The 25,063-nt window shown below is 38.3% G+C and overlaps 1 protein-coding gene and 1 long non-coding RNA gene across 8 annotated transcripts in view; both read right to left on the bottom strand.

Moving 5' to 3' along the window:
• Positions 1-1,890: 1,890 nt before the first annotated feature.
• On the bottom strand, positions 1,891-11,441 carry LOC148186646 (uncharacterized). Its single transcript, XR_015779384.1, has 2 exons — positions 11,191-11,441; positions 1,891-2,150 (listed from the first exon to the last, which is right to left on the bottom strand). It is a non-coding gene; the product is annotated as an uncharacterized LOC148186646 (long non-coding RNA).
• Positions 11,442-12,666: 1,225 nt separating this feature from the next.
• LOC121958192 (myocyte-specific enhancer factor 2D homolog) overlaps positions 12,667-25,063 on the bottom strand; it is a 41,748-nt gene continuing 29,351 nt past the window's right edge. For 3 of the 7 annotated variants that reach the window (XM_088089990.1, XM_042507063.2, XM_088089991.1), the window contains 5 exons: positions 24,359-24,488; positions 22,811-23,021; positions 21,158-21,226; positions 18,894-18,944; positions 12,667-18,389 (listed from right to left, as the gene is read on the bottom strand). In XM_088089990.1, coding sequence (XP_087946116.1) covers positions 17,918-18,389; positions 18,894-18,944; positions 21,158-21,226; positions 22,811-23,021; positions 24,359-24,488 — 933 coding nt within the window. In that variant the 3' untranslated portion in view covers positions 12,667-17,917. The remainder of the gene's footprint in view (positions 18,390-18,893; positions 18,945-21,157; positions 21,227-22,810; positions 23,022-24,358; positions 24,489-25,063) is intronic. The other 4 variants (XM_088089993.1, XM_088089994.1, XM_088089995.1 and 1 more) reach the window with 2 other exon arrangements.

The raw sequence follows: 25,063 nt of genomic DNA, 5'->3' as shown, positions 1-25,063 counted from the left end.
TCCACATGCTGTATTATGGTGTTTTGGGGTGTTTTTACAATATTCTATGCCATGGCGTGTTTTAGGAGGCTATTTAATTCACTTTTTAGTTGTTTAAAGCTGTTTTTGGGACGTGCCATTTTTTGACATTTTTGCAAGACTATAGCCTTGCCTTTTGGGTCATTTTTTCCACATGCTGTATTATAGTGTTTTGGGGTGTTTTTACAATATTCTATGCCATGGCGTGTTTTAGGAGGCTATTTAATTCACTTTTTAGTTGTTTAAAGCTGTTTTTGGGACGTGCCATTTTTTGACATTTTTGCAAGACTATAGCCTTGCCTTTTGGGTCATTTTTTCCACATGCTAGATTATGGTGTTTTTGTAAGTTTTCGCAATATTCTATGCCATGGCGTGTTTTAGGAGGCTATTTAATTCACTTTTTAGTTGTTTAAAGCTGTTTTTGGGACGTGCCATTTTTTGACATTTTTGCAAGACTATAGCCTTGCCTTTTGGGTCATTTTTTCCACATGCTAGATTATGGTGTTTTTGTACGTTTTCGCAATATTCTATGCCATGGTGTGTTTCGGGAGGCTGTTTATTTCACTTTTTAGTTGTTTAAAGCTGTTTTTGGGACGTGCCATTTTTGGCATTTTTGCAAGACTATAGCCTTGCCTTTTGGGTCATTTTTTCCACATGCTGTATTATAGTGTTTTGGGGCGTTTTTACAATATTCTATGCCATGGCGTGTTTCGGGAGAGTATTTAATTCACTTTTTAGTTGTTTACAGCTGTTTTTGGGACGTGCCATTTTTTGACATTTTTGCAAGACTATAGCCTTGCCTTTTGGGTCATTTTTTCCACATGCTAGATTATGGTGTTTTTGTAAGTTTTCGCAATATTCTATGCCATGGCGTGTTTCGGGAGGCTGTTTAATTCACTTTTTAGTTGTTTAAAGCTGTTTTTGGGACGTGCCATTTTTGGCATTTTTGCAAGACTATAGCCTTGCCTTTTGGGTCATTTTTTTCCACATGCTGTATTATGGTGTTTTGGGGTGTTTTTACAATATTCTATGCCATGGCGTGTTTTAGGAGGCTAATTAATTCACTTTTTAGTTGTTTAAAGCTGTTTTTGGGACGTGCCATTTTTTGACATTTTTGCAAGACTATAGCCTTGCCTTTTGGGTCATTTTTTCCACATGCTGTATTATAGTGTTTTGGGGTGTTTTTACAATATTCTATGCCATGGCGTGTTTTAGGAGGCTATTTAATTCACTTTTTAGTTGTTTAAAGCTGTTTTTGGGACGTGCCATTTTTTGACATTTTTGCAAGACTATAGCCTTGCCTTTTGGGTCATTTTTTCCACATGCTAGATTATGGTGTTTTTGTAAGTTTTCGCAATATTCTATGCCATGGCGTGTTTCGGGAGGCTGTTTAATTCACTTTTTAGTTGTTTAAAGCTGTTTTTGGGACGTGCCATTTTTTGACATTTTTGCAAGACTATAGCCTTGCCTTTTGGGTCATTTTTTCCACATGCTGTATTATAGTGTTTTGTTGCGTTTTCGCAATATTCTATGCCATGGTGTGTTTCGGGAGGGTATTTAATTCACTTTTTAGTTGTTTAAAGCTGTTTTTGGGACGTGCCATTTTTTGACATTTTTGCAAGACTATAGCCTTGCCTTTTGGGTCATTTTTTCCACATGCTGTATTATAGTGATTTGGTGCGTTTTCGCAATATTCTATGCCATGGCGTGTTTCGGGAAGCTGTTTAATTCACTTTTTAGTTGTTTAAAGCTGTTTTTGGGACATGCCATTTATTAACGCTTTTGTCACACTATAGCCTTGCCTTTTGGGCGTGTTGTGACGGGTTGGACACATTCTGACCCAAGCGCTGACATAAGACACAGACGAGGATGCACGTGAAACAATAGTGCAATTTATTTACAATGGTAATAGAGCTGAGTGGGGGAAGGTTGGGTGTGGTCGAACTGTCTTTCGGTAGTGATGTCAGGGGGAAGCTCCATGCCATCTCCACGTGTAGGACATATCCAGTCTAAAACCAAGGCCAGGATCCCTTTTGTGAGGCGTTGAGTGCTCGGATGAAGGTGGGAAGTGAGCGGGCAGGAACAGAGATGAGTGCACACCACGATGGCAGGAACAGGGAGCTGCGGTGACTCTGAGACAGGAGGTAAAAAGACACAAGAGAATGAGCCCAGCTGGCAACTGCTAGATAAAACTCCAAAACAACAGATAAGGCCATTTTTTGACATTTTTGCAAGACTATAGCCTTGCCTTTTGGGTCATTTTTTCCACATGCTGTATTATAGTGTTTTAGGGCGTTTATACAATATTCTATGCCATGGTGTGTTTCGGGAGGCTATATAATCCACTTTTTAGTTGTTTAAAGCTGTTTTTGGGACGTGCCATTTTTTGAATTTTTTGCAAGACTATAGCCTTGCCGTTTGGGTCATTTTTTCCACATGCTGTATTATAGTGTTTTGGGGCGTTTTTACAATATTCTATGCCATGGCGTGTTTCGGGAGACTATTTAATTCACTTTTTAGTTGTTTAAAGCTGTTTTTGGGATGTGCCATTTTTGGCATTTTTGCAAGACTATAGCCTTGCCTTTTGGGTCATTTTTTCGACATGCTGTATTATAGTGTTTTGGGGCGTTTTTACAATATTCTATGCCATGGCGTGTTTCGAGACGCTGTTTAATTCACTATTTAGTTGTTTAAAGCTGTTTTTGGGACATGCCATTTTTTGACATTTTTGCAAGACTATAGCCTTGCCTTTTGGGTCATTTTTTTCCACATGCTGTATTATAGTGTTTTGGGGCGTTTTACAATATTCTATGCCATGGCGTGTTTCGGGAGGCTGTTTAATTCACTTTTTAGTTGTTTAAAGCTGTTTTTGGGACGTGCCATTTTTGGCATTTTTGCAAGACTATAGCCTTGCCTTTTGGGTCATTTTTTCGACATGCTGTATTATAGTGTTTTGGGGCGTTTTTACAATATTCTATGCCATGGTGTGTTTCGAGACGCTGTTTAATTCACTTTTTAGCTGTTTAAAGCTGTTTTTGGGATGTGTCATTTTTTGACATTTTTGCCATACTATAGCCTTGCCTTTTGGGTCATTTTTTCCACATGCTGTATTATAGTGTTTTGGGGCGTTTTTACAATATTCTATGCCATGGCATGTTTCGGGAGGTTATTTAATCCACTTTTTAGTTGTTTAAAGCTGTTTTTGGGACATGCCATTTTTTGAATTTTTTGCAAGACTATAGCCTTGCCTTTTGGGTCATTTTTTCCACATGCTGTATTATAGTGTTTTAGGGCGTTTTTACAATATTCTATGCCATGGCGTGTTTTGGGAGACTATTTAATTCACTTTTTAGTTGTTTAAAGCTGTTTTTGGGACGTGCCATTTTTGGCATTTTTGCAAGACTATAGCCTTGCCTTTTGGGTCATTTTTTCCACATGCTGTATTATAGTGTTTTGGGGCGTTTTTACAATATTCTATGCCATGGCGTGTTTTGGGAGGCTATTTAATTCACTTTTTAGTTGTTTAAAGCTGTTTTTGGGACGTGCCATTTTTTGACATTTTTGCAAGACTATAGCCTTGCCTTTTGGGTCATTTTTTCCACATGCTGTATTATAGTGTTTTAGGGCGTTTTTACAATATTCTATGCCATGGCGTGTTTTGGGAGACTATTTAATTCACTTTTTAGTTGTTTAAAGCTGTTTTTGGGACGTGCCATTTTTGGCATTTTTGCAAGACTATAGCCTTGCCTTTTGGGTCATTTTTTCCACATGCTGTATTATAGTGTTTTGGGGCGTTTTTACAATATTCTATGCCATGGCGTGTTTTAGGAGGCTATTTAATTCACTTTTTAGTTGTTTAAAGCTGTTTTTGGGACGTGCCATTTTTTGACATTTTTGCAAGACTATAGCCTTGCCTTTTGGGTCATTTTTTCCACATGCTGTATTATAGTATTTTAGGGCATTTTTACAATATTCTATGCCATGGCATGTTTCAGGAGGCTATTTGATTCACTTTTTAGTTGTTTAAAGCTGTTTTTGGGACGTGCCATTTTTGGCATTTTTGCAAGACTATAGCCTTGCCTTTTGGGTCATTTTTTACACATGCTATATTGTGGTGTTTTGGGGTGTTTTCGCAATATTCTATGCCATGGCGTGTTTCGGGAGGCTATTTAATTCATTTTTTAGTTGTTGAAAGCTGTTTTTGGGACGTGCCATTTTTTGAAATTTTTCGCCATACTATAGCCTTGCCTTTTGGGTCATTTTTTCCACATGCTGTATTATAGTATTTTAGGGCATTTTTACAATATTCTATGCCATGGCGTGTTTCAGGAGGCTATTTGATTCACTTTTTAGTTGTTTAAAGCTGTTTTTGGGACGTGCCATTTTTGGCATTTTTGCAAGACTATAGCCTTGCCTTTTGGGTCATTTTTTCGACATGCTGTATTATAGTGTTTTGGGGCGTTTTTACGATATTCCATGCCATGGCGTGTTTCGAGACGCTGTTTAATTCACTTTTTAGCTGTTTAAAGCTGTTTTTGGGATGTGTCATTTTTTGAAATTTTTGCAAGACTATAGCCTTGCCTTTTGGGTCATTTTTTCCACATGCTGTATTATAGTGTTTTGGGGCGTTTTTACAATATTCTATGCCATGGCGTGTTTTGGGAGGCTATTTAATTCACTTTTTAGTTGTTTAAAGCTGTTTTTGGGACGTGCCATTTTTTGACATTTTTGCAAGACTATAGCCTTGCCTTTTGGGTCATTTTTTACACATGCTATATTGTGGTGTTTTGGGGCGTTTTTACAATATTCTATGCCATGGCGTGTTTCGGGAGACTATTTAATTCACTTTTTAGTTGTTTAAAGCTGTTTTTGGGACGTGCCATTTTTTGACATTTTTGCAAGACTATAGCCTTGCCTTTTGGGTCATTTTTTTCCACATGCTGTATTATAGTGTTTTGGGGCGTTTTTACAATATTCTATGCCATGGCGTGTTTTAGGAGGCTATTTAATCCACTTTTTAGTTGTTGAAAGCTGTTTTTGGGACGTGCCATTTTTTGAAATTTTTCGCCATACTATAGCCTTGCCTTTTGGGTCATTTTTTTCCACATGCTGTATTATAGTGTTTTGGGGCGTTTTTACAATATTATATGCCATGGCGTGTTTCGAGACGCTGTTTAATTCACTATTTAGTAGTTTAAATCTGTTTTTGGGACATGCCAATTTTTGACATTTTTGCAAGACTATAGCCTTGCCTTTTGGGTCATTTTTTCCACATGCTGTATTATAGTGTTTTGGGGCGTTTTTACAATATTCTATGCCATGGCGTGTTTCAGGAGGCTATTTAATTCACTTTTTAGTTGTTTAAAGCTGTTTTTGGGACGTGCCATTTTTGGCATTTTTGCAAGACTATAGCCTTGCCTTTTGGGTCATTTTTTTCCACATGCTGTATTATGGTGTTTTGGTGCGTTTTCGCAATATTCTATGCCATGGCGTGTTTCGGGAGGCTATTTAATTCATTTTTTAGTTGTTTAAAGCTGTTTTTGGGATGTGCCATTTTTGGCATTTTTGCAAGACTATAGCCTTGCCTTTTGGGTCATTTTTTCCACATGCTGTATTATAGTATTTTAGGGCATTTTTACAATATTCTATGCCATGGCGTGTTTCAGGAGGCTATTTGATTCACTTTTTAGTTGTTTAAAGCTGTTTTTGGGACGTGCCATTTTTGGCATTTTTGCAAGACTATAGCCTTGCCTTTTGGGTCATTTTTTCGACATGCTGTATTATAGTGTTTTGGGGCGTTTTTACAATATTCTATGCCATGGCGTGTTTTAGGAGGCTATTTAATTCACTTTTTAGTTGTTTAAAGCTGTTTTTGGGACGTGCCATTTTTGGCATTTTTTGCAAGACTATAGCCTTGCCTTTTGGGTCATTTTTTCCCCATGCTGTATTATAGTGTTTTGTAAGTTTTCGCAATATTCTATGCCATGGCGTGTTTCGGGAGGCTGTTTAATTCACTTTTTAGTTGTTTAAAGCTGTTTTTGGGACGTGCCATTTTTTGACATTTTTGCAAGACTATAGCCTTGCCTTTTGGGTCATTTTTTCCACATGCTGTATTATAGTGTTTTAGGGCGTTTTTACAATATTCTATGCCATGGCGTGTTTCGGGAGACTATTTAATTCACTTTTTAGTTGTTTAAAGCTGTTTTTGGGACGTGCCATTTTTTGACATTTTTGCAAGGCTATAGCCTAGCCTTTTGGGTCATTTTTTTCCACATGCTGTATTATGGTGTTCTGGGGCGTTTTCGCAATATTCTATGCCATGGCGTGTTTCGGGAGGCTATTTAATTCATTTTTTAGTTGTTTAAAGCTGTTTTTGGGATGTGCCATTTTTGGCATTTTTGCAAGACTATAGCCTTGCCTTTTGGGTCATTTTTCACACATGCTATATTGTGGTGTTTTGGGGTGTTTTTGCAATATTCTATGCAATGGCGTGTTTCGGGAGGCTATTTAATTCATTTTTTAGTTGTTTAAAGCTGTTTTTGGGATGTGTCATTTTTGGCATTTTTGCAAGACTATAGCCTTGCCTTTTGGGTCATTTTTTCCACATGCTGTATTATAGTGTTTTGGGGCGTTTTTACAATATTATATGCCATGGCGTGTTTCGGGAGGCTATTTAATCCACTTTTTAGTTGTTTAAAGCTGTTTTTGGGACGTGCCATTTTTTGACATTTTTTACAAGACTATAGCCTTGCCTTTTGGGTCATTTTTTCCACATGCTGTATTATAGTATTTTAGGGCTTTTTTACAATATTCTATGCCATGGCGTGTTTCGGGAGGCTATTTGATTCACTTTTTAGTTGTTTAAAGCTTTTTTTTTGGGATGTGCCATTTTTGGCATTTTTGCAAGACTATAGCCTTGCCTTTTGGGTCATTTTTTCCACATGCTGTATTATAGTGTTTTGGGGCGTTTTTACAATATTCCATGCCATGGCGTGTTTCGAGACGCTGTTTAATTCACTATTTAGTTGTTTAAAGCTGTTTTTGGGACGTGCCACTTTTTGAATTTTTTGCAAGACTATAGCCTTGCCTTTTGGGTCATTTTTTCCACATGCTGTATTATAGTGTTTTGGGGCGTTTTTACAATATTCTATGCCATGGCATGTTTCGGGAGGCTATTTAATCCACTTTTTAGTTGTTTAAAGCTGTTTTTGGGACGTGCCATTTTTTGACATTTTTGCAAGACTATAGCCTTGCCTTTTGGGTCATTTTTTACACATGCTGTATTATGGTGTTTTGGGGCGTTTTCGCAATATTCTATGCCATGGCGTGTTTCGGGAGGCTATTTAATTCATTTTTTAGTTGTTTAAAGCTGTTTTTGGGATGTGCCATTTTTGGCATTTTTGCAAGTCTATAGCCTTGCCATTTGGGTCATTTTTTCCATATGCTGTATTATAGTGTTTTGGTGAGCTTTCGCAATGTTCTATGTCATGGCGTGTTACGGGAGGCTATTTAATTCACTTTTTAGTTGTTGAAAGCTGTTTTTGGGATGTGTCATTTTTTTAAATTTTTGCAAGACTATAGCCTTGCCTTTTGGGTCATTTTTTCCATATGCTGTATTATAGTGTTTTGGTGAGCTTTCGCAATGTTCTATGCCATGGCGTGTTTCGGGAGGCTATTTAATTCACTTTTTAGTTGTTGAAAGCTGTTTTTGGGATGTGTCATTTTTTAAAATTTTTGCAAGACTATAGCCTTGCCTTTTGGGTCATTTTTTCTATATGCTGTATTATAGTGTTTTGGTGAGCTTTCGCAATGTTCTATGCCATGGCGTGTTTCGGGAGGCTATTTAATTCAATTTTTAGTTGTTTAAAGCTTTTTTTTGGGATGTGCCATTTTTGGCATTTTTGCAAGACTATAGCCTTGCCTTTTGGGTCATTTTTTCGACATGCTGTATTATAGTGTTTTGGGGCGTTTTTCCAATATTATATGCCATGGCGTGTTTCGAGACGCTGTTTAATTCACTATTTAGTTGTTTAAATCTGTTTTTGGGACATGCCATTTTTTGACATTTTTGCAAGACTATAGCCTTGCCTTTTGGGTCATTTTTTACACATGCTATATTGTGGTGTTTTGGGGTGTTTTCTCAATATTCTATGCCATGGCGTGTTTCGGGAGGCTACTTAATTCATTTTTTAGTTGTTTAAAGCTGTTTTTGGGATGTGCCATTTTTGGCATTTTTGCAAGACTATAGCCTTGCCTTTTGGGTCATTTTTTCCACATGCTGTATTATAGTGTTTTGGGGCGTTTTTACAATATTATATGCCATGGCGTGTTTCGAGACGCTGTTTAATTCACTATTTAGTTGTTTAAATCTGTTTTTGGGACATGTCATTTTTTGACATTTTTGCAAGACTATAGCCTTGCCTTTTGGGTCATTTTTTACACATGCTATATTGTGGTGTTTTGGGGTGTTTTCTCAATATTCTATGCCATGGCGTGTTTCGGGAGGCTACTTAATTCATTTTTTAGTTGTTTAAAGCTGTTTTTGGGATGTGCCATTTTTGGCATTTTTGCAAGACTATAGCCTTGCCTTTTGGGTCATTTTTTCCACATGCTGTATTATAGTGTTTTGGGGCGTTTTTACAATATTATATGCCATGGAGTGTTTCGGGAGGCTATTTAATCCACTTTTTAGTTGTTTAAAGCTGTTTTTGGGACGTGCCATTTTTGGCATTTTTTGCAAGACTATAGCCTTGCCTTTTGGGTCATTTTTTCCATATGCTGTATTATAGTGTTTTGGTGAGCTTTTGCAATGTTCTATGCCATGGCGTGTTTCGGGAGGCTATTTAATTCACTTTTTAGTTGTTTAAAGCTGTTTTTGGGATGTGCCATTTTTGGCATTTTTGCAAGACTATAGCCTTGCCTTTTGGTCATTTTTTCCACATGCTGTATTATAGTGTTTTGGGGCGTTTTTACAATATTCTATGCCATGGCGTAAACAGGGTTAATAAACTGTTTGCATATGTGTTCTACCACTAACAAAGTTTGATTCTTATTTAAGCTTACATGTTTTTAATATTTCTTTTTTCCATGTGTCAAAAACAACCAAAAGCATCACCTCGACAATGCTGGAGGGCTATATTACAACATTATAACATGACTCAGAAAAGCTGCAGCCCAGATTTCAGCTTTCAGACGCTGTTTAATTCACTTTTTAGTTGTTTAAAGCTGTTTTTGGGACGTGCCATTTTTTTACATTTTTGCAAGACTATAGCCTTGCCTTTTGGGTCATTTTTTCCACATGCTGTATTATAGTGTTTTGGGGCGTTTTTACAATATTCTTTGCCATGGCGTGTTTCGGGAGGCTATTTAATTCACTTTTTAGTTGTTTAAAGCTGTTTTTGGGACGTGCCATTTTTTGACATTTTTGCAAGACTATAGCCTTGCCTTTTGGGTCATTTTTTTCCACATGCTAGATTATGGTGTTTTTGTGCGTTTTCGCAATAGTCTATACCATGGTGTGTTTCGGGAGGCTGTTTAATTCACTTTTTAGTTGTTTAAAGCCGTTTTTGGGATGTGCCATTTTTGGCATTTTTGCAAGACTATAGCCTTGCCTTTTGGGTCATTTTTTCCACATGCTGTATTATAGTGTTTTGGGGTGTTTTTACAATATTCTATGCCATGGCGTGTTTCGGGAGAGTATTTAATTCACTTTTTAGTTGTTCACAGCTGTTTTTGGGACGTGCCATTTTTTGACATTTTTGCAAGACTATAGCCTTGCCTTTTGGGTCATTTTTTTCCACATGCCAGATTATGGTGTTTTTGTGCGTTTTTGCAATATTCTATGCCATGGCGTGTTTCAGGAGGCTGTTTAATTCATTTTTTAGTTGTTTAAAGCTGTTTTTGGGACGTGCCATTTTTTGACATTTTTGCAAGACTATAGCCTTGCCTTTTGGGTCATTTTTTCCACATGCTGTATTATAGTGTTTTGGGGCGTTTTTACAATATTCTATGCCATGGTGTGTTTCGGGAGGCTATTTAATTCACTTTTTAGTTGTTTAAAGCTGTTTTTGGGACGTGCCATTTTTTGACATTTTTGCAAGACTATAGCCTTGCCTTTTGAGTCATTTTTTTCCACATGCTAGATTATGGTTTTTTTGTTCGTTTTCGCAATATTCTATGCCATGGCGTGTTTCAGGAGGCTGTTTAATTCATTTTTTAGTTGTTTAAAGCTGTTTTTGGGACGTGCCATTTTTTGACATTTTTGCAAGACTATAGCCTTGCCTTTTGGGCCGTTTTCTCCACATGCCATATTGTGGTGTTTTTGGCCATTTTTGCTGCTTTTTATGCTGTGGGGTGTTTAGTGAAGCTATTTTATGTAGTTTTCAGCGGTTTAAAGCTGTTTTTGGGACATGCCATTTTTGACATTTTGCCATACTATAGCCTTGCCTTTTTGGTCATTTTTTCCACATGCTATATATTTACTATTTTTGGCCATGATTGCAATTTTTTTTTTGCTGTGGTGTGTTTCAGGAAGCTATTTCATGCAGTTTTCAGTTGTTTAAAGCTGTTTTTGGGGCATGCCATTTTTTGACATTTTTGCCATACTAAAGCCTTGCCTTTTGCGCCGTTTTTTCGACATGCCATGTTATGGTGTTAATGGCCTTTTTTGCATTATTCTATGTCATGGCGTGTATCGAGAGGTTATTCAATTCACTTTTTAGTTGTTTAAAGCTGTTTCTATGACGTGTCATTTTTTGACATCTTTGCCATACTATAGCCTTTTTTTCACATGCCATATTTTAGAGTTTACTGTTTTTGCAACAAACTATGCCATGGCATGTCTTGGCAAGCTATTTCATGCAGTTTAACTGTCTCATGGTATTGTCCGAATCTGCACCTGTGTTGTTGGTCTTTTTTGCGCCGATTCCTGCTCAACACGACCTTTTGCTGCCTTTATAATGAGTCATGCCTCCACTATCAATATATACATGGGACTGTTAGCAACACTTAGGATATTTACATGTAACATGAAATACTATCAGAAATTGCATTCAATTATTTAATGTCTATCACTTTTGTTATATGATATTGTTGTTACCATTATTGCTGTACATCTCTCCCTTTCTCTCTCTTTCCTTTATGAGAACATAATGTAATTTAATAGTTATTTACCTTTATATGTCTGTTGCACGTATGTCAGTACTGGAAGCGGGATCCCTCATCAGTCACTCTTCCTGAAGGTTCTACCATTTAGTAGAGTAAAAATAACAAGAGACTTTCACAAAAAAATGTACTGGAGTTAACATAGAAAACTGCAAGAAAAGAAAACACTCAAGTTAAGTCAGTTACAATCCACCAGTGGAAAATGATACAATCAAGGACAGAGCAGCAACCATTTTCCATTATCTTGTCACAACACTGATACCTACCACAGATACAAGCAGGTTCAATGTCTATAAAAGCAACAGAGAAGTGACCTGAATATGAGCTGTCACACATATTGACTGTCACTCTTGATCTCAATGAAAAAATCTGAAGTTTGACTCTTCTGTAATTCTAAGCGTTATATAAATGTTGTACTTTTAGACAAGCTTCTAATTTTAGACTGTAAACAAAACCATACATCTATATGAAAATGTTTACCAACCATCAGCAGTGGAATCTTAATACGCTCACTCACACACACACACACACACACGCACACACACACACACAGGCACATAGAGAGAGATTAGAGTGAGGACAGATTAGACAGATTAAGATTTTAAATAGAGACCCGTGATCACCTAAGTAATATTTATTTCTTTAACCTTATGTAGCCAAAGGTACTTAAAATTGGCACCAACAACAGTAAAAGGCGTGCACAGTCATGCTTTTATAGTAATAATCAAAAAAGGGGCTCACTATTATTTTCCTATCCATATTTGAATTCTGAGTAATTGGTTTGTAGCGTAGAAAAGAAAAAGACACAACAGAAAATCTTCACATTTGAGATGCAGAAACAGAAAATATGTCCTAGTACCTAAAAAAAAAAAAAGAGACTTTAAAGATTAATTGAGATATCAAAACAGTAGTTATATAATGCTCTCAGGGGTCTTTTCTTTTACTATTTATACATTAAGTAAATCTTACTTAAATATTAATCTTAATATTTAATACTTTAGTAATGTAAAAAAAAATGTACTGTATAAAGTGTTTTTCCTTTCATTTTATAATCTGTTGTTTCTTGTCACAGTTACAAACACGTGCGATGAAGCTTCATTTCACACATTCGGTGATAACTACACGGCTATATTTAGCCGATCTCTCATGACCTCCTGTGAGGATAAACAGCAACTGTGAGGCAACGACAAAGCAATAACAATCTTCCTCATGTTGTCTTTAACCAAACTTTCAAATTATGTTTTTGTCTGGTGGTGTCTTTTTTTAGTCTTTTTTGTTTTGTTTTAATAAAATTTGTTTGGGTTGAGATCCTGCACTTAAATAAAAGTAGCAATCTTACACTTCTGAAATGGATTGAATTAAATTTTGGTGAATTAAAAAAGATTTGTAGAGATTTTACTTATCTGATTTCATCTTCATGAATTATATTCGGGGTACTTTTGCTTTGCTACACAGTCAACGGAAAAATAAATTGACAAACTCAAATTAATTTCACTCAGTTTGTCTATTTAATATATAAAATACGGTAAAACATACGCAAAAAGGGTAAGGTTTCAAGGGACTTGGATACTTTGGTACAACAAACACTTTTTTGTAAAAGCGGTATAGAATTTCAATAACATATCAGTGCATACTTTGTATATGAAAATATACACAAATTGTATATCATTCTCAAAAAAAGAAACCAACAAAAAGAAATATTTTCTTTACAACAAAACCCAAAGCAGACTAGCTCAACACAATATATTAGCTATAAATTTCATCTTTAGTATTTCATATGCTACATTATTCTGAGTTGTTTAAAAACTCATTTGTGATGCATGTCCTTTATCATTACTGTACGTAACATAAGTTTTGTTGTTACCTGTATCCCATGCATTTACTTTTTTTTTTTTCAAATTTCATGAATTACTAATTTCAGTTGTTTCCCATTTTTATAAATATATTCTATATCTTAATTAAAATTGCAGCATTTAACTGGTATTTCCTTCATTGCATTTGCTAATACCACAATAACTGATCGTGCAATTTTCAGCAAGTTGTTTTAAAAAAAGGAAACCAGTACTATATGTTTATGATAAGGAAGATAAAATAAGAAAGAAAATAAAAACTATCCTACACAAAAATAGCAATAAAATAAAAGCTCCATAATAATATCATTATAATAATAGACAATGGAACTGTCACCAGCACAAATTAATCCAAAAATAGTGAGATTCTAAAAAACATTGTACACAACAAGTAACAGGGGTGCAGGTTTTCATTTCTCATATAGATTGTCTTGTGACTACACTGCTAGATTGGACAGAGAACCTTTTTGTACATGAACAAACCTGCACGAGGCAGGAAGCCAATCGGTGTGGTGTCACATTTCAGTCAACCATCAGCGCCCACAAACACAAAGAGTTTCCATGGAAATACGTTTTTGTAAAAATGCAAATGACTCATTAGCTTTGCCTGAGGGCTGGTAACTCTCATCAGTTGGATCTTTAAATGAAAAGTTTGACATTTGGAAAATGCGCTTTCTTAAAGAAAGTAAGGGTCGGGATACATGTCGCTTTTTTAACCGTCTGGAAAGCACAAGGTTGGACGCTGGGTGCTACCCTTGTCCTTCTCTGTGCCAACTTTCAAGAGCACAAAGGCAGGTTGTGTCTGAGGTCGCTAAGCAACCATAACCAGCATCGTATCATAGCCTTAAATGTGTTTTGCTAAAATTTAGCAAAATTTCTAAACAGAAATGGTGGTGCGTTAAACATCCTGTTCTGTTACGCAGATGCAGTGACTTTTTAATACTGTGGTGGAAACACATGTTTTGTTTGAAATGTAAACATATAAGTATAATAAGGAAAGGTCTACTAGGCATTTATTTACATAACTGTCGTTGCCGATTGGTGTGTGTGTGTGTGTGTGTGTGTGTGTGTGTGTGTGTGTGTGTGTGTGTGTGTGTGTGTGTGTGTGTGAGAGGTCTAACCCAAACAGGACAAAACATTCCTCAAAGCCTGTTTTACACCGCTGTGAACAGCTTTTAGGAAACACGTCAGTCAATCCCGAAACTGTAACAAAACGGTGCAGAACATTTTGTAATTTAACATGTACGAAGTGTAGTTTTTCTAAGTGTGTATTAGGCCTAAAGTATTTTTCATGGGACAGATGACAAGCTTTTGGTAGCACTAAAATCATCAACTTCTACTCTATATTTACGGAAGAAAGGGAAGATATGTGCTGGCTATGATTGGTTGTTTCCCGTCACCTGACGTGTAGTTAACACTTCTGCTTTCCTAAAGTTGAACTCTCAAAGTCTTTGCACAATTAATCCATTTTTTTCATCCGAAATTGTTGCATGTCTAAGACCTCACGTCATGTCAATCATGGTTTCACACCGAGTCCAAAACTTTTGTCTGTCAATCAAGTTTTCGGAACAGGTTCAATTTCCGGTTTTTCACATCCGTCAAAAGCCTAGAAAGAGTTGTTTTACCAAGAATCAAGAAAATGTGGCGGTGCGACACATCCGCGAGTACTCTTTCATAACTGAGATAGCTCACTTACAGCAGGTCAGAGAGTAATATTCAAGCGAATGATGATGAAGAGGGGGAGGATGTGGACCGCACACGCACATAAAAAGAGCAAAAGTTTGCAGAAAGAGAGGAAGACGTCTCACTCCCCTTCACGCAGCAGCTGCGTCAAATACAAGATACATGTAGAGCGCTGACAGAGTCACTTCCAAGGGAGACGTGCAAGTGTGCAAATGTCTCTTTAAATTTTGGGTCGTATCGCAAAATTCACAATGAATAGAACAATAAATGCATCGGACTCAGTGGATTTTTTTTTTTTTTTTTTGGATGACGGATCAAGAAAAAACATTTGAAAAAAATGGACTCAGGATGCAGCACTTGCGTCCTGAAAAATAGGCGCTCGGGAACACTTGCGCCTCACTCTGCCTTTGAGCGCCTGCCACGGATCTTTATCAAAAATAGTGGATTTGTGGGCGCAAAAAAACGCTGCATATGTACAGCCCCTTAGATGAGAAGCTTCGCATAAAGACCAGAAAAAGGGGCAAACAACAAGCATGGCTCTGTCAGGCTGTTTTTCAATTTTTTTTGCAGATTTTCTGAAAAATAAGGTAAAATTTTGAATTAAAATTATTCATTTATAACAGTCTTAACATTTCCTGAATGCAGCATTTGACCGAGCTTCAGTGGTGGTGGACGGCGAGTTTTGTTAGCTTTGCACAGAGCCAGGCCAGCTGTTTGCCCGATTCACTGCAGATTTACTGCACAAATGCAACTATCGAGCTTCTCATCTGACTCTCTTTAAGAAAGCGACAAAAGCGAATTTCCCAAAATTTTTAACTAGTCCTTTCACACAATTTTCTCCAACATGAGTTAATTGAAAGTGTTGGCTGTAGAATTTATGACTGAAAGAAGACAACAGTAATAACCTGAAATCATCAGAGTGAAAATCTGCCCACCACACTGTCGAGGGACGGAAAAAATGACCTGATCAAGGAAAACAAACAACAACACTGGCATGAAACTTTCACACACCACGATGATGTTTTTTCCGGACACTCTTCACAAACCCACAATGTTGTTGACAAACGCTGGTTTCACACTCTGCAGTGGGTTGCGACTAATCACACCAAAAATGGAACCAATTCATAAAAACCGTCTTGTCCACTTTGCCTACACTGAGTTTAAGTGTAGATTAGTTTAAGTAGATAATAAACAGTCAACAGCTGACACACCAGTCTGCACTTTGAGCATCGTCTTAAGGTAAAAAAAAAAAAAAGTTAGGCTATCTTGAAAAACTTTCTATTTGTGGGCTATAAACTACCTGTGTACACATACTCATACACACAACTTGAAATGGTTCAGACTAAACAAATTTGTACTAGAAAACATACAATTAAACAACCAACACAGCACTTGGTAGCCAATTTCTTGACTTAATTCTAAAGTGGAAAAAGGCATAATCTGTGTCTGCTTAACGTGGAAAATATTCTGTCAATCAAAATATGCGTCAAAGAAGTGCGTCTTAACTCTTAACTACACTATACGTGAATGGCAGTGTCCTAATCATGTTCAGGTGGTTATGGACAATTTCACTTTGATCGTGTTTTTTTTTTTTTCTTTTTTTTTAATGTGTGTGGTAAGAGAATATGATGACACCACAACCAAGCAGGCCTCTGTGAGTGAGACAGAAAGTGCACACACCATCAACACTAGCATAAAATAGGTTTACTGAAACAAGTCCGATCCGCCAACACTACCTAGTGTGGCGTAACCCCTGCACCTTAGCTCGAAACATATCAAATTCACACTCATATATGCAAACAGATCCACTGAGAATCAACACATTGCTTGTTTTTAGGGATACCTAGCAAAGTCTATGCAAATATAGTCATATGTACATACACGTCGTTGAAGCTGAAAAGCTATTTTACTTTGTCGCCAACTGAAGCGGTAGAAATATAGAAAATGTCTTTTTCCTTTCACTTTTTGAAACACGGCAAGGAGCTAAGGAGAGCTAGAGAGAGCTAAAGAGGACATCAAAGCTTTTGTATAAGGAGTGATTTTTATACAAAGTCAGAATTCCTACTTCTGGACAACTAACGGACCTTCAAAACAGTTTTTTTTCTTTTTTTAAATACCAACAGATAAAGAACACTTGGACTCAAAGAACCAAATACTTTCCCTACCCCCCAAAAAAGCCACCAGAGAGGCTCATAAAACTCATACTATGCATTTAACTGGATGGCATCTACTCCTGGTAATAAGCTGAGTGGCTGGCTGGATTTCTGGTGCAACAATTTCCATCCAGAGGAGATGAGGTGAGAGGACGGGAGGAGCGACCCCGTCTGAGGAGAGAGTGACGGCCAATTCAAAGCCTGAAAATGGACAGTTTTAGTTCTCGTGACAGTGCGAGTGCTAATTCATCAGTGTCCCTGCACCGTGTGCAAGAGGCATTTGGCATGTTTTTGTTGTTGTTGCAGAGAGGTTGGCACTCTGGCAAAGTGCTGAGCTCCACCTGAGGGGCCTGCCTGGGTGTATGAGGTTGGAAAATGTGGCAGCGAAATTCACGGTGAAGTATTTTACCTAAAGGACCCTGTTTGAGTCTGTTTGCTCAGTGCCAGATAGATGCTCAGTCCTAAAACTCGTCCAGATTAAGTTCTATCCAAAAGTGCAGTTTGGAAGTGATTTATGGAAGAATGGACAGCACACGATCCAAGCGGCGTTCAAAGAGCAGGAAGTGGTGAGTCATACAAGTCCCATAATGTCGACAAGCCACCAATCATATCGTGAACAATGTAGCAGAGCTCAATGTAAATACATGACGGTGAAACCATTTAAATGTTTTTATGGTTTTGTCAGATTGCAAAAAAGGTTCAACACCTCATTTCTACCAAAAGTAATTACTATACGGGAGTCCATTCAAGCAAGAAGGCTTTAAAAATCTACTGTCCCTCTATTTGTCGGATAAAATATCCAGCTGAGTCATCCTCTCCTCACTCAGAGTGTGATCCCCGAAGGATTTTTATTAATATTTTTTAAATGTTTTTTTGGCAAAGCCTCATAAGTCTGCAGCTGAGTTGTATAATTTTGGACAGAGGCAGATGTGTGATGATAGTGTCACATGGCAGTGGGGTCGGGGCAGTGGGGGGTTTAAGGATGAGTGCGAGTGTGTGTTGGGATCACCTAAACTTCACCTTGGGTGCAGAGAGGCGTGGCGGGTGACTTTATGTGACCCAGGCGTCCAATCTCATGCGCTTGATGTTACCTCCCTCTTGCTCCGGTTCGTTCGATGCCCTGAGGAGCTCCGCCGAGGGGCTGAAGTCAGGGCGGCTGCCGGGACCTACGCTACCTGTAGCACCAGCTGCGCTGCCACCACCGCTGCCGCCTCCACCTGCGCCTCCACCGCCAGCTGCGGTGGCATCATCACGATCGCTGCCTTCAAAGGAACTGGCGTTGCTGCTGACGCTGTCTGCAGGCGAGCGGCCAGTCGGGGGCTCCAGGCACAGCAGGGAGCCGGGGTACTGCGGCGGTGCGGTCAGGATGGCTCCCCCAGAAGTTGAGGACGGCGTGGTGGAAGATGGAGGAGGGCATGGGGTGCTGCGATCCCGGCCGGGCGATACGGGCTCCGACTTGATGCTCACGCTGGAGTTTGTGTTGACGGTCAGCATGGCGCCTTGAGGTATATGAGTCACAGGCCTGAGGACAGGGTCAGAGAGGACAGAGAGAGGGAGACAATGGAAGATAAGGGACAGAACAAAGAGGAAAGACGACAAAACAAACATATAAATGATTTGCAACTTCACAAACAGCGTGTGAGAAACTGGAATCGCGTCAAGACAAAAACCAACATTACAAGGCACAGCACCAACAGGGAAAAGCCACATTCGATTAATCAATAATCCAATCAACTCTGAGCCTTCAAAGCAGAAGTAACCCCTCCACTGCTCCCAAAAAGATCAACACAACAGCCCAGGAAGCATGAAATGATTCGTGTGACAGGGTGGTTCGCAGTGAGTCAGCTATGATGTGAAGAAGAAACCACAGATGACAAACAGAAAAAATAATCTCGGGTTAGAGAACATGGTGGAAACCGGAACTACGTCTCTTTCCTGTTTGACTGCAGACAGCACCAGACATGCTAAGGGGGAAGCCAGCCAAAAGCGCACAGACACACAGGAAAAAGGAAGTGTGATACAGTACCGGCCCAACCACTCATCTCTACCCAAGAGCAGGTTGGACGGAGAGCCAACACTGTGGGGAGAAAACAAAATGTTGGAGCCCAAACCAAAGGGAAGATGTGGGTTAGAAGGCATGTGTGGAGAAAAGTGTGACACATTATTGCGAGCAAAGTCTCTTCATCAACAGCAATAATGTTAATGTCTTAGCATCAGAAACACAAAGACCCTAAGCTGCTGAATTTTTGTTCCAGCACACAAAAAATCCAGACATGAAAATCTTGTTTTCTGATCTAAAAACAGAAGAATAAATGTGTTCATCACGACAAGGACGCTTTTTGAAATTTTGTCTTACTACAGGGTGCATACGGTTGCCCCTAGGGATAAAAAATGCATTAAAGACTCAATGCAAAAAACATTAACATCTTGCCCAGGTTTGTACAGTGAAGGACCTCAAAGGTTGCAAATACTAAAACACAAATAACATAAATGTGTAGCAAGAGAGGGAACACGGGGAAGGAATTAAAGTAAAAAATATTGAACCTCATTGTTTTGATATTTATATTGCTTCTAATCTCAGAGTGCGTTAGGGCCTTTGCACATCAGGTGCTTATTTTTGTAAGAAACGGTCTAACATTTAAATATAAATATGACCTCATGTTGTGTCCATCACATTTATGTGCTTTGAAACTTTCTTTCACAACTTTCACAGTTTTCAGGTTTCAGCTCAACAAAGAGAAGGCAGTGTTTTAGGGAACCTAGAAATGTGCAACAGCAATGGGAAACGCTTCGAGAGTGCAATTTACTATCTGCACAGTATCATAAAATAACTGTGCCAAATGCAAGACGCAGAGTGGCGACTGCCAGGGAGGTAGGAGAAGCAAGGGAGTAAATATGTGTTTCCAATTTTCCTTATTGCAAAGTTTTGCAATGACAAGAACAATAAAGCACCGGCGTTCAAGGTTTGTGTGTGACAAGATTTTTATCAGATGATGGACTAAAACATTGCATGCGAAAAATACGGACTTGAAGTTCAAAGACCTTTACACTTCATGTTTTTGTCTTTTGTATACATTTTGGCATTTGCAGCGTTTCATGATGAGAGCCACCATATTTACTGGTGTTCCAGGGCTGAAGCAGGAGGGGAAACTACAGAAATCAGGTAATTTTACATTTGATTTCTCAAAGCTAAGACTTGTAATTATTCATTAAGTGCACCCATGCGGGAAAAACATGCAAAATTCTAAAAACCCTGCATAGAATCGACCTTTGCGTCAGTGTTACAAAGTTATGATTAAATGGTTTGGCTGCAGAAGAAACTTTTACTTCTTGCTTCTTGTTATTTGTGCTACATAGAAGTAACATAGATTACTATAAAAAGAAGTTAGTACTTGATCCATCACAAAAACTACGCTGATTGCATGCAGTTATTTTTATATTTTTAAGTTTCTTTGAACCATTAAGTATTGGTACAAGTATTGTAAACTACCTTACAAGTTCTTGGAATACTTGCATGTATTATAGCTCTTTTACAACTTAAATGTACTAATGTTAAACAAATTACAAAACTGTTTATACTGTTTAAAGTACTTATTTGTAAAATGTTATTCAGTAAAATACAGCAGAAATATTTACAAAACATGCCGAATTGCACTTTCAGGCTGCTTACTCATTTTTTAAAGTTGATTTGTTTAGCATCAAACCTCAGATGTACCTTATTAAAAGATTGTGTCTCTATAATATTACTGTGTAATACCGTTGAAACCATTGATTACTCTTTACATCTAGCTTTCTCTCAGCATTATGAGAACTTTTTGAAGTTGACAAAAATCCTTGGATCACAATTATTTGCCCAGGGATTTAGAATAAATGTTAGTTTTTAATTAAAGGGGGGTGAGAACAGCTGGCGGTTATTCAAGATATATGTATGTAAAAGTATACTTAAAACAAATACATGCAGTGGATTTTAATAAGAAAAGTCAATGGCCTCTCATCTTTTATTAAAACCAAATATTCATATTTGATCTTGTCTGTGCAATTGTTGCAACAAAAAAGTCTGAATATTCTTTTGGAGTCAGCACAATTAATGATGACCTTAATTATTTGAAGGTTTAGAAAGTTTACATTTACTGCCAGTTCTTTCTTAACTAAATAAATGGCTGCCAACAATTACTGTCTTTAGTTTTGTTTCAGACAAATGCTTTTAAAATGCAAAGTGGACGACAAATCCCCCCCAACAGACAAGGTCATGACACTTCACACACGCACACACTAGTAGTGGCTGTTCACCTCAGATTGGCAGCCAGACTGGACACCTGGCTAGACAGCTCGCTGCTCTGTTTGTCCACGCCCCACATGCTGTGGACAAGAGGAGAGAACACACTTCAAGGATCTGGTGTTCACGCTACCAAAGACACAACTCGAACTCTCGCAGCTCTCGTCACACTGCAACTGCACTCAACAAGTCCTATAATCTCACACAGAGGCCTCTTTGTCTTACTCCTTATATAAAAGCTTTGATAAAAGAAGAAAAAAAGTGAAAAATATCAGGATGTTCTCAAAAAAACTAAACTTTAATAAACATTTTCTTCTATAACTAAAGGTTTCTCTTTGCGTCTCATTTCTATGAAATCCCCACATGCTGTGTCCACACAGCAAATAACATTACAGTTAATCGAAATTGTTGCGCACCAGTGGCAGAATATTTCACCTCTCCAGAGAAAAGTTACGTTTTAATTCTGAATATCTTCATGAATGTCTTTAAAAGTTGTCATCTCAAAGATTTCTGTCCTGGTCGTTGTGGCGACACGCGCAGATACTGATGGTAACAGAAATCGAGGTCACAGAGTTCTGGGGCAGCAAAATAAACTATTGTTGTCTTAATATGGAAGTCAGGCAATAATTGGGATTTATCCAAAATTCTGTGAGCAACTTTGATCTCATTAAATGCGGCACGAGGCATGATTCTGCAGACAGCAGAGGACAGTGAAAAGAGCCGGTCACCTCACCAAGTTGGAGGTGTGCAGCCTGTAGCTCTGTATCTAAAAACTTACTGTGGCTGCTACCGTACTCTGCTGCTGCAATATTTCAAGCTGATTCCCTGTCTTGTGAGTACTTCATAATAAAAGTAAACTCATGTTCTACCAGTTAAATGCTTAAAATGTTCAGCTGCAGTATGAGGAAGCAGCATTTTTTTCCAAAAATGTCACCTTTGACACCCTTAAAACCACAAATACATAAATAATGCAATACTTTCATCAGTGAGCCATATGCTCAATCACCTATGCGTTTAATTTGTTCATAGGAGTGTTGCAAATAATTGTACTTTAATAAAAATTAAAAAACTGAGTACACTCACTCTAATATCTGTCTATTTATTGGCAGTAAAATCCTTATTTGTGCGATGTTTTCGCATGTTTAGTGCAGCCCTAGTTGCCAGGTAGAAAAACATCTCTTGCTGGAGTCACTGAGGGCAAGTCATTAATAAAAGATGTTGATAAATTCTGCAGTTACAAATGTGTTATTATTGAAGGATCTTTAAGACGGTGAAATATTTTCATATAACTTAAATGCATAAACTCCAGAAAATACAAGAGATTGATGTTATGAAGAGGCTGAGATGGTGAGATGCTGGTGAGACACCAATTCACTAAAGAGAAATGTGAATTGCTTTCATATAAAGGTCATGGTATGGATATCATGCAAGCTGACTGGGAAGGTCAGTAGGAAAGTATTTCAGTGTTAAAGAGGGTTAAACTGAGAGCTTTTACACCACAAATACACCCGCCGCCATCATCATCATCATCATCATCATCATCATCATCATCATCATCACCATCATCATCATCATCATCAGACGCTGGATGTGAGTGATGGAGCTTTAAGGAAACAGATTTAAAACAAAAGACGCAGCACTGATGAGAAACTGAAGAAAAGACTTACACCAAGTTGCTGAGTGACGCAAGATTAAGTTGTTGCTGCTGCTGCTGTTGTTGGTGTTGCTGTGCTTGCTGTTGTTGCTGCTGCTGCTGCTGTTGCTGTTGCTGGGAAACAGCCTGCTGCTGTTGCCATGTTGACACACTGGTTGGCAACAAGCCACCAGGTGACGCCAGAGCGTGTAAAGCAGTGATGTCTGCACTGGTCAGCTGGTACTCTGAGAGAGAGCAAAGAATAAAAAATGTTAGAAAATAAAGCTCACATTTTAAAAATGTCAAACATATTTTTTTTTAAGTTTTTCAGTTTTTACATTTTTTTATCTTTATAGAACCATGGAGGTAAAACAACACACCCATGACTTTCTTAGAGCCAGTTTTTGTTTTCCCCGTTAGCTGAAAAGGATATTTTATATGAAAGAAGTGGACAGAGCTACCATGATGTCACCCTTGGGTTTGTGGACTACCGTGTTGAAAACTCGTTTTGACTGTTGCCATTATGTTTTTTGAGGTAAGAAAAGACCATATTTGGACAAGAGTGGATTTGTGGTAGCTGTGGCAGATACTTGTCAATCACAAAGTAGCCACAACTTAGAGTAGCATTGTAGTCAAGACCACCATAACTTTGGTACGTATCGTGCCAAAGTACGATTCCACCCCCCATTATTAAGGTTTCAAATGAATAAAAAGCCAGGGTGTGCTTGCGTTGTCATTTATTTGATATTTTTGTTGTGCTACAGGGTAGAAAAGGGCGCCACAGACAGATACTTCCATCTCAGGGACCGTCATTCACCAGGACTAGTGCTCTGAAGTCGGCCAAAAAAAATCAGATCTGACCTTACATGGATGCGCCCAGTTTCTGTCCAAACCGAGCCTGAACCTTAGCAGCAGTTTTGGACCCAAACTAAACACAAAAATTTCTACTGTACAAAACTCTATATTATATTTTATGTATTATATTTTCTAAATATCAAAACATTTATTGAAAGCAGCTAAGGGCTGACTTGTGTCCTCACACCACTTTTCTTGCTTCTTTTCCTCATTTTAACAGTTGACGTCACGCGAACAACATGTTCAGCAGAGTGGGCTGAGCCCGACAATCCGTCTATTGAACACAGTGGTCAATGGTGATGCAGCATACAGATGATAATCACCACTGTTCTCACATCTCTCCCACATCTGGGTTGAGTGTGCTTGGATCTCGCTTACCAAGACAGATCTTGAGTACTACAACACTGCCCAAGAGTCTACCATGTTGGTGTTTTACTTTACATGGGGGCATAACTTATAAAATGAACATCATGCTGTATTAAAGAAGATTCAAAACTAGCAATTGAGGCAAAAATTACTCAGAAAAATATTTGCTGAGGTAATACATCAAGTGAGAAGTAGGTTCGTTTTCTAAAAAGACTTGTATAAAATCTGACTTCTTTATAAACCAGTGGAGTCCTGCTGGCCATTCGTGAGAAAGCAAGTTTAAGGCACTTCTGCATTGTATTCACTCTTCACACCTCAAAGCTTCATCTGTGATATTTTCGCTGCTGTGTGTTCAGTTCACCTGTGTTGTACGCTGTGGGCATGGCGGAGAAGGGCAGCCCCTGTGCCAGGAGGCTCGGTGTGGCCACGGAGACCACCGGTGTGGTGAGGGTTTGTGCCACCTGGGCTCCGGCTGCCAGCCGCTGGGCGTTCTGTCAGAGGACACAGACATGTTATTCACCGCAGACACAACTTCTTCACATGTGGCCTCAAACTGAAGGACTTGTCTCGATAATGTGACTTCTGACATGCTGGGAATGGCGATGTGCATATGGCTGGATTCATCATGATGTTGTGAGTAAATCTCAAAGTCAAGTGGATTTACTGTGAGGAGACTTCTGATGTCATGCATCCTTCTTCTGAGTATATTACATTAAAGGCAATTTATTCAACCTTGAGATATTTTTATGTATCAGGGTGTCTGTGTTCAGGGATTTTTTTTAGGCCTTTATTAAACGATGACAGCAAGTGATGACAGGAAATTAGAGAGAAAGACACTAACCAGAGATATTGCAGTTAATAGTCAATGCCTTAACACTAGGACCCCTGGGTTTCTTTTTTAAAAAATCATTAAATAGGCAATGCTGTAACAGAACTGTGATTCATATTTGATCAGCACAGGTTTGACCACTGCAGTGACTGACATGATTGACCATTGTGTTAGAGACTCTTTTTTTTTTTTTTTAGAGATTATCTGTCTAATGTAGAGCTGTGTGGGTGAAGTGAC

This window comes from Plectropomus leopardus, chromosome 17 (assembly GCF_026936395.1).
Source record: "Plectropomus leopardus strain MGB_pleo_1.0 chromosome 17, ASM2693639v1, whole genome shotgun sequence".
Classification (NCBI taxonomy): domain Eukaryota; kingdom Metazoa; phylum Chordata; class Actinopteri; order Perciformes; family Serranidae; genus Plectropomus; species Plectropomus leopardus.
This window is presented reverse-complemented; position numbering and strand designations above follow the sequence as displayed.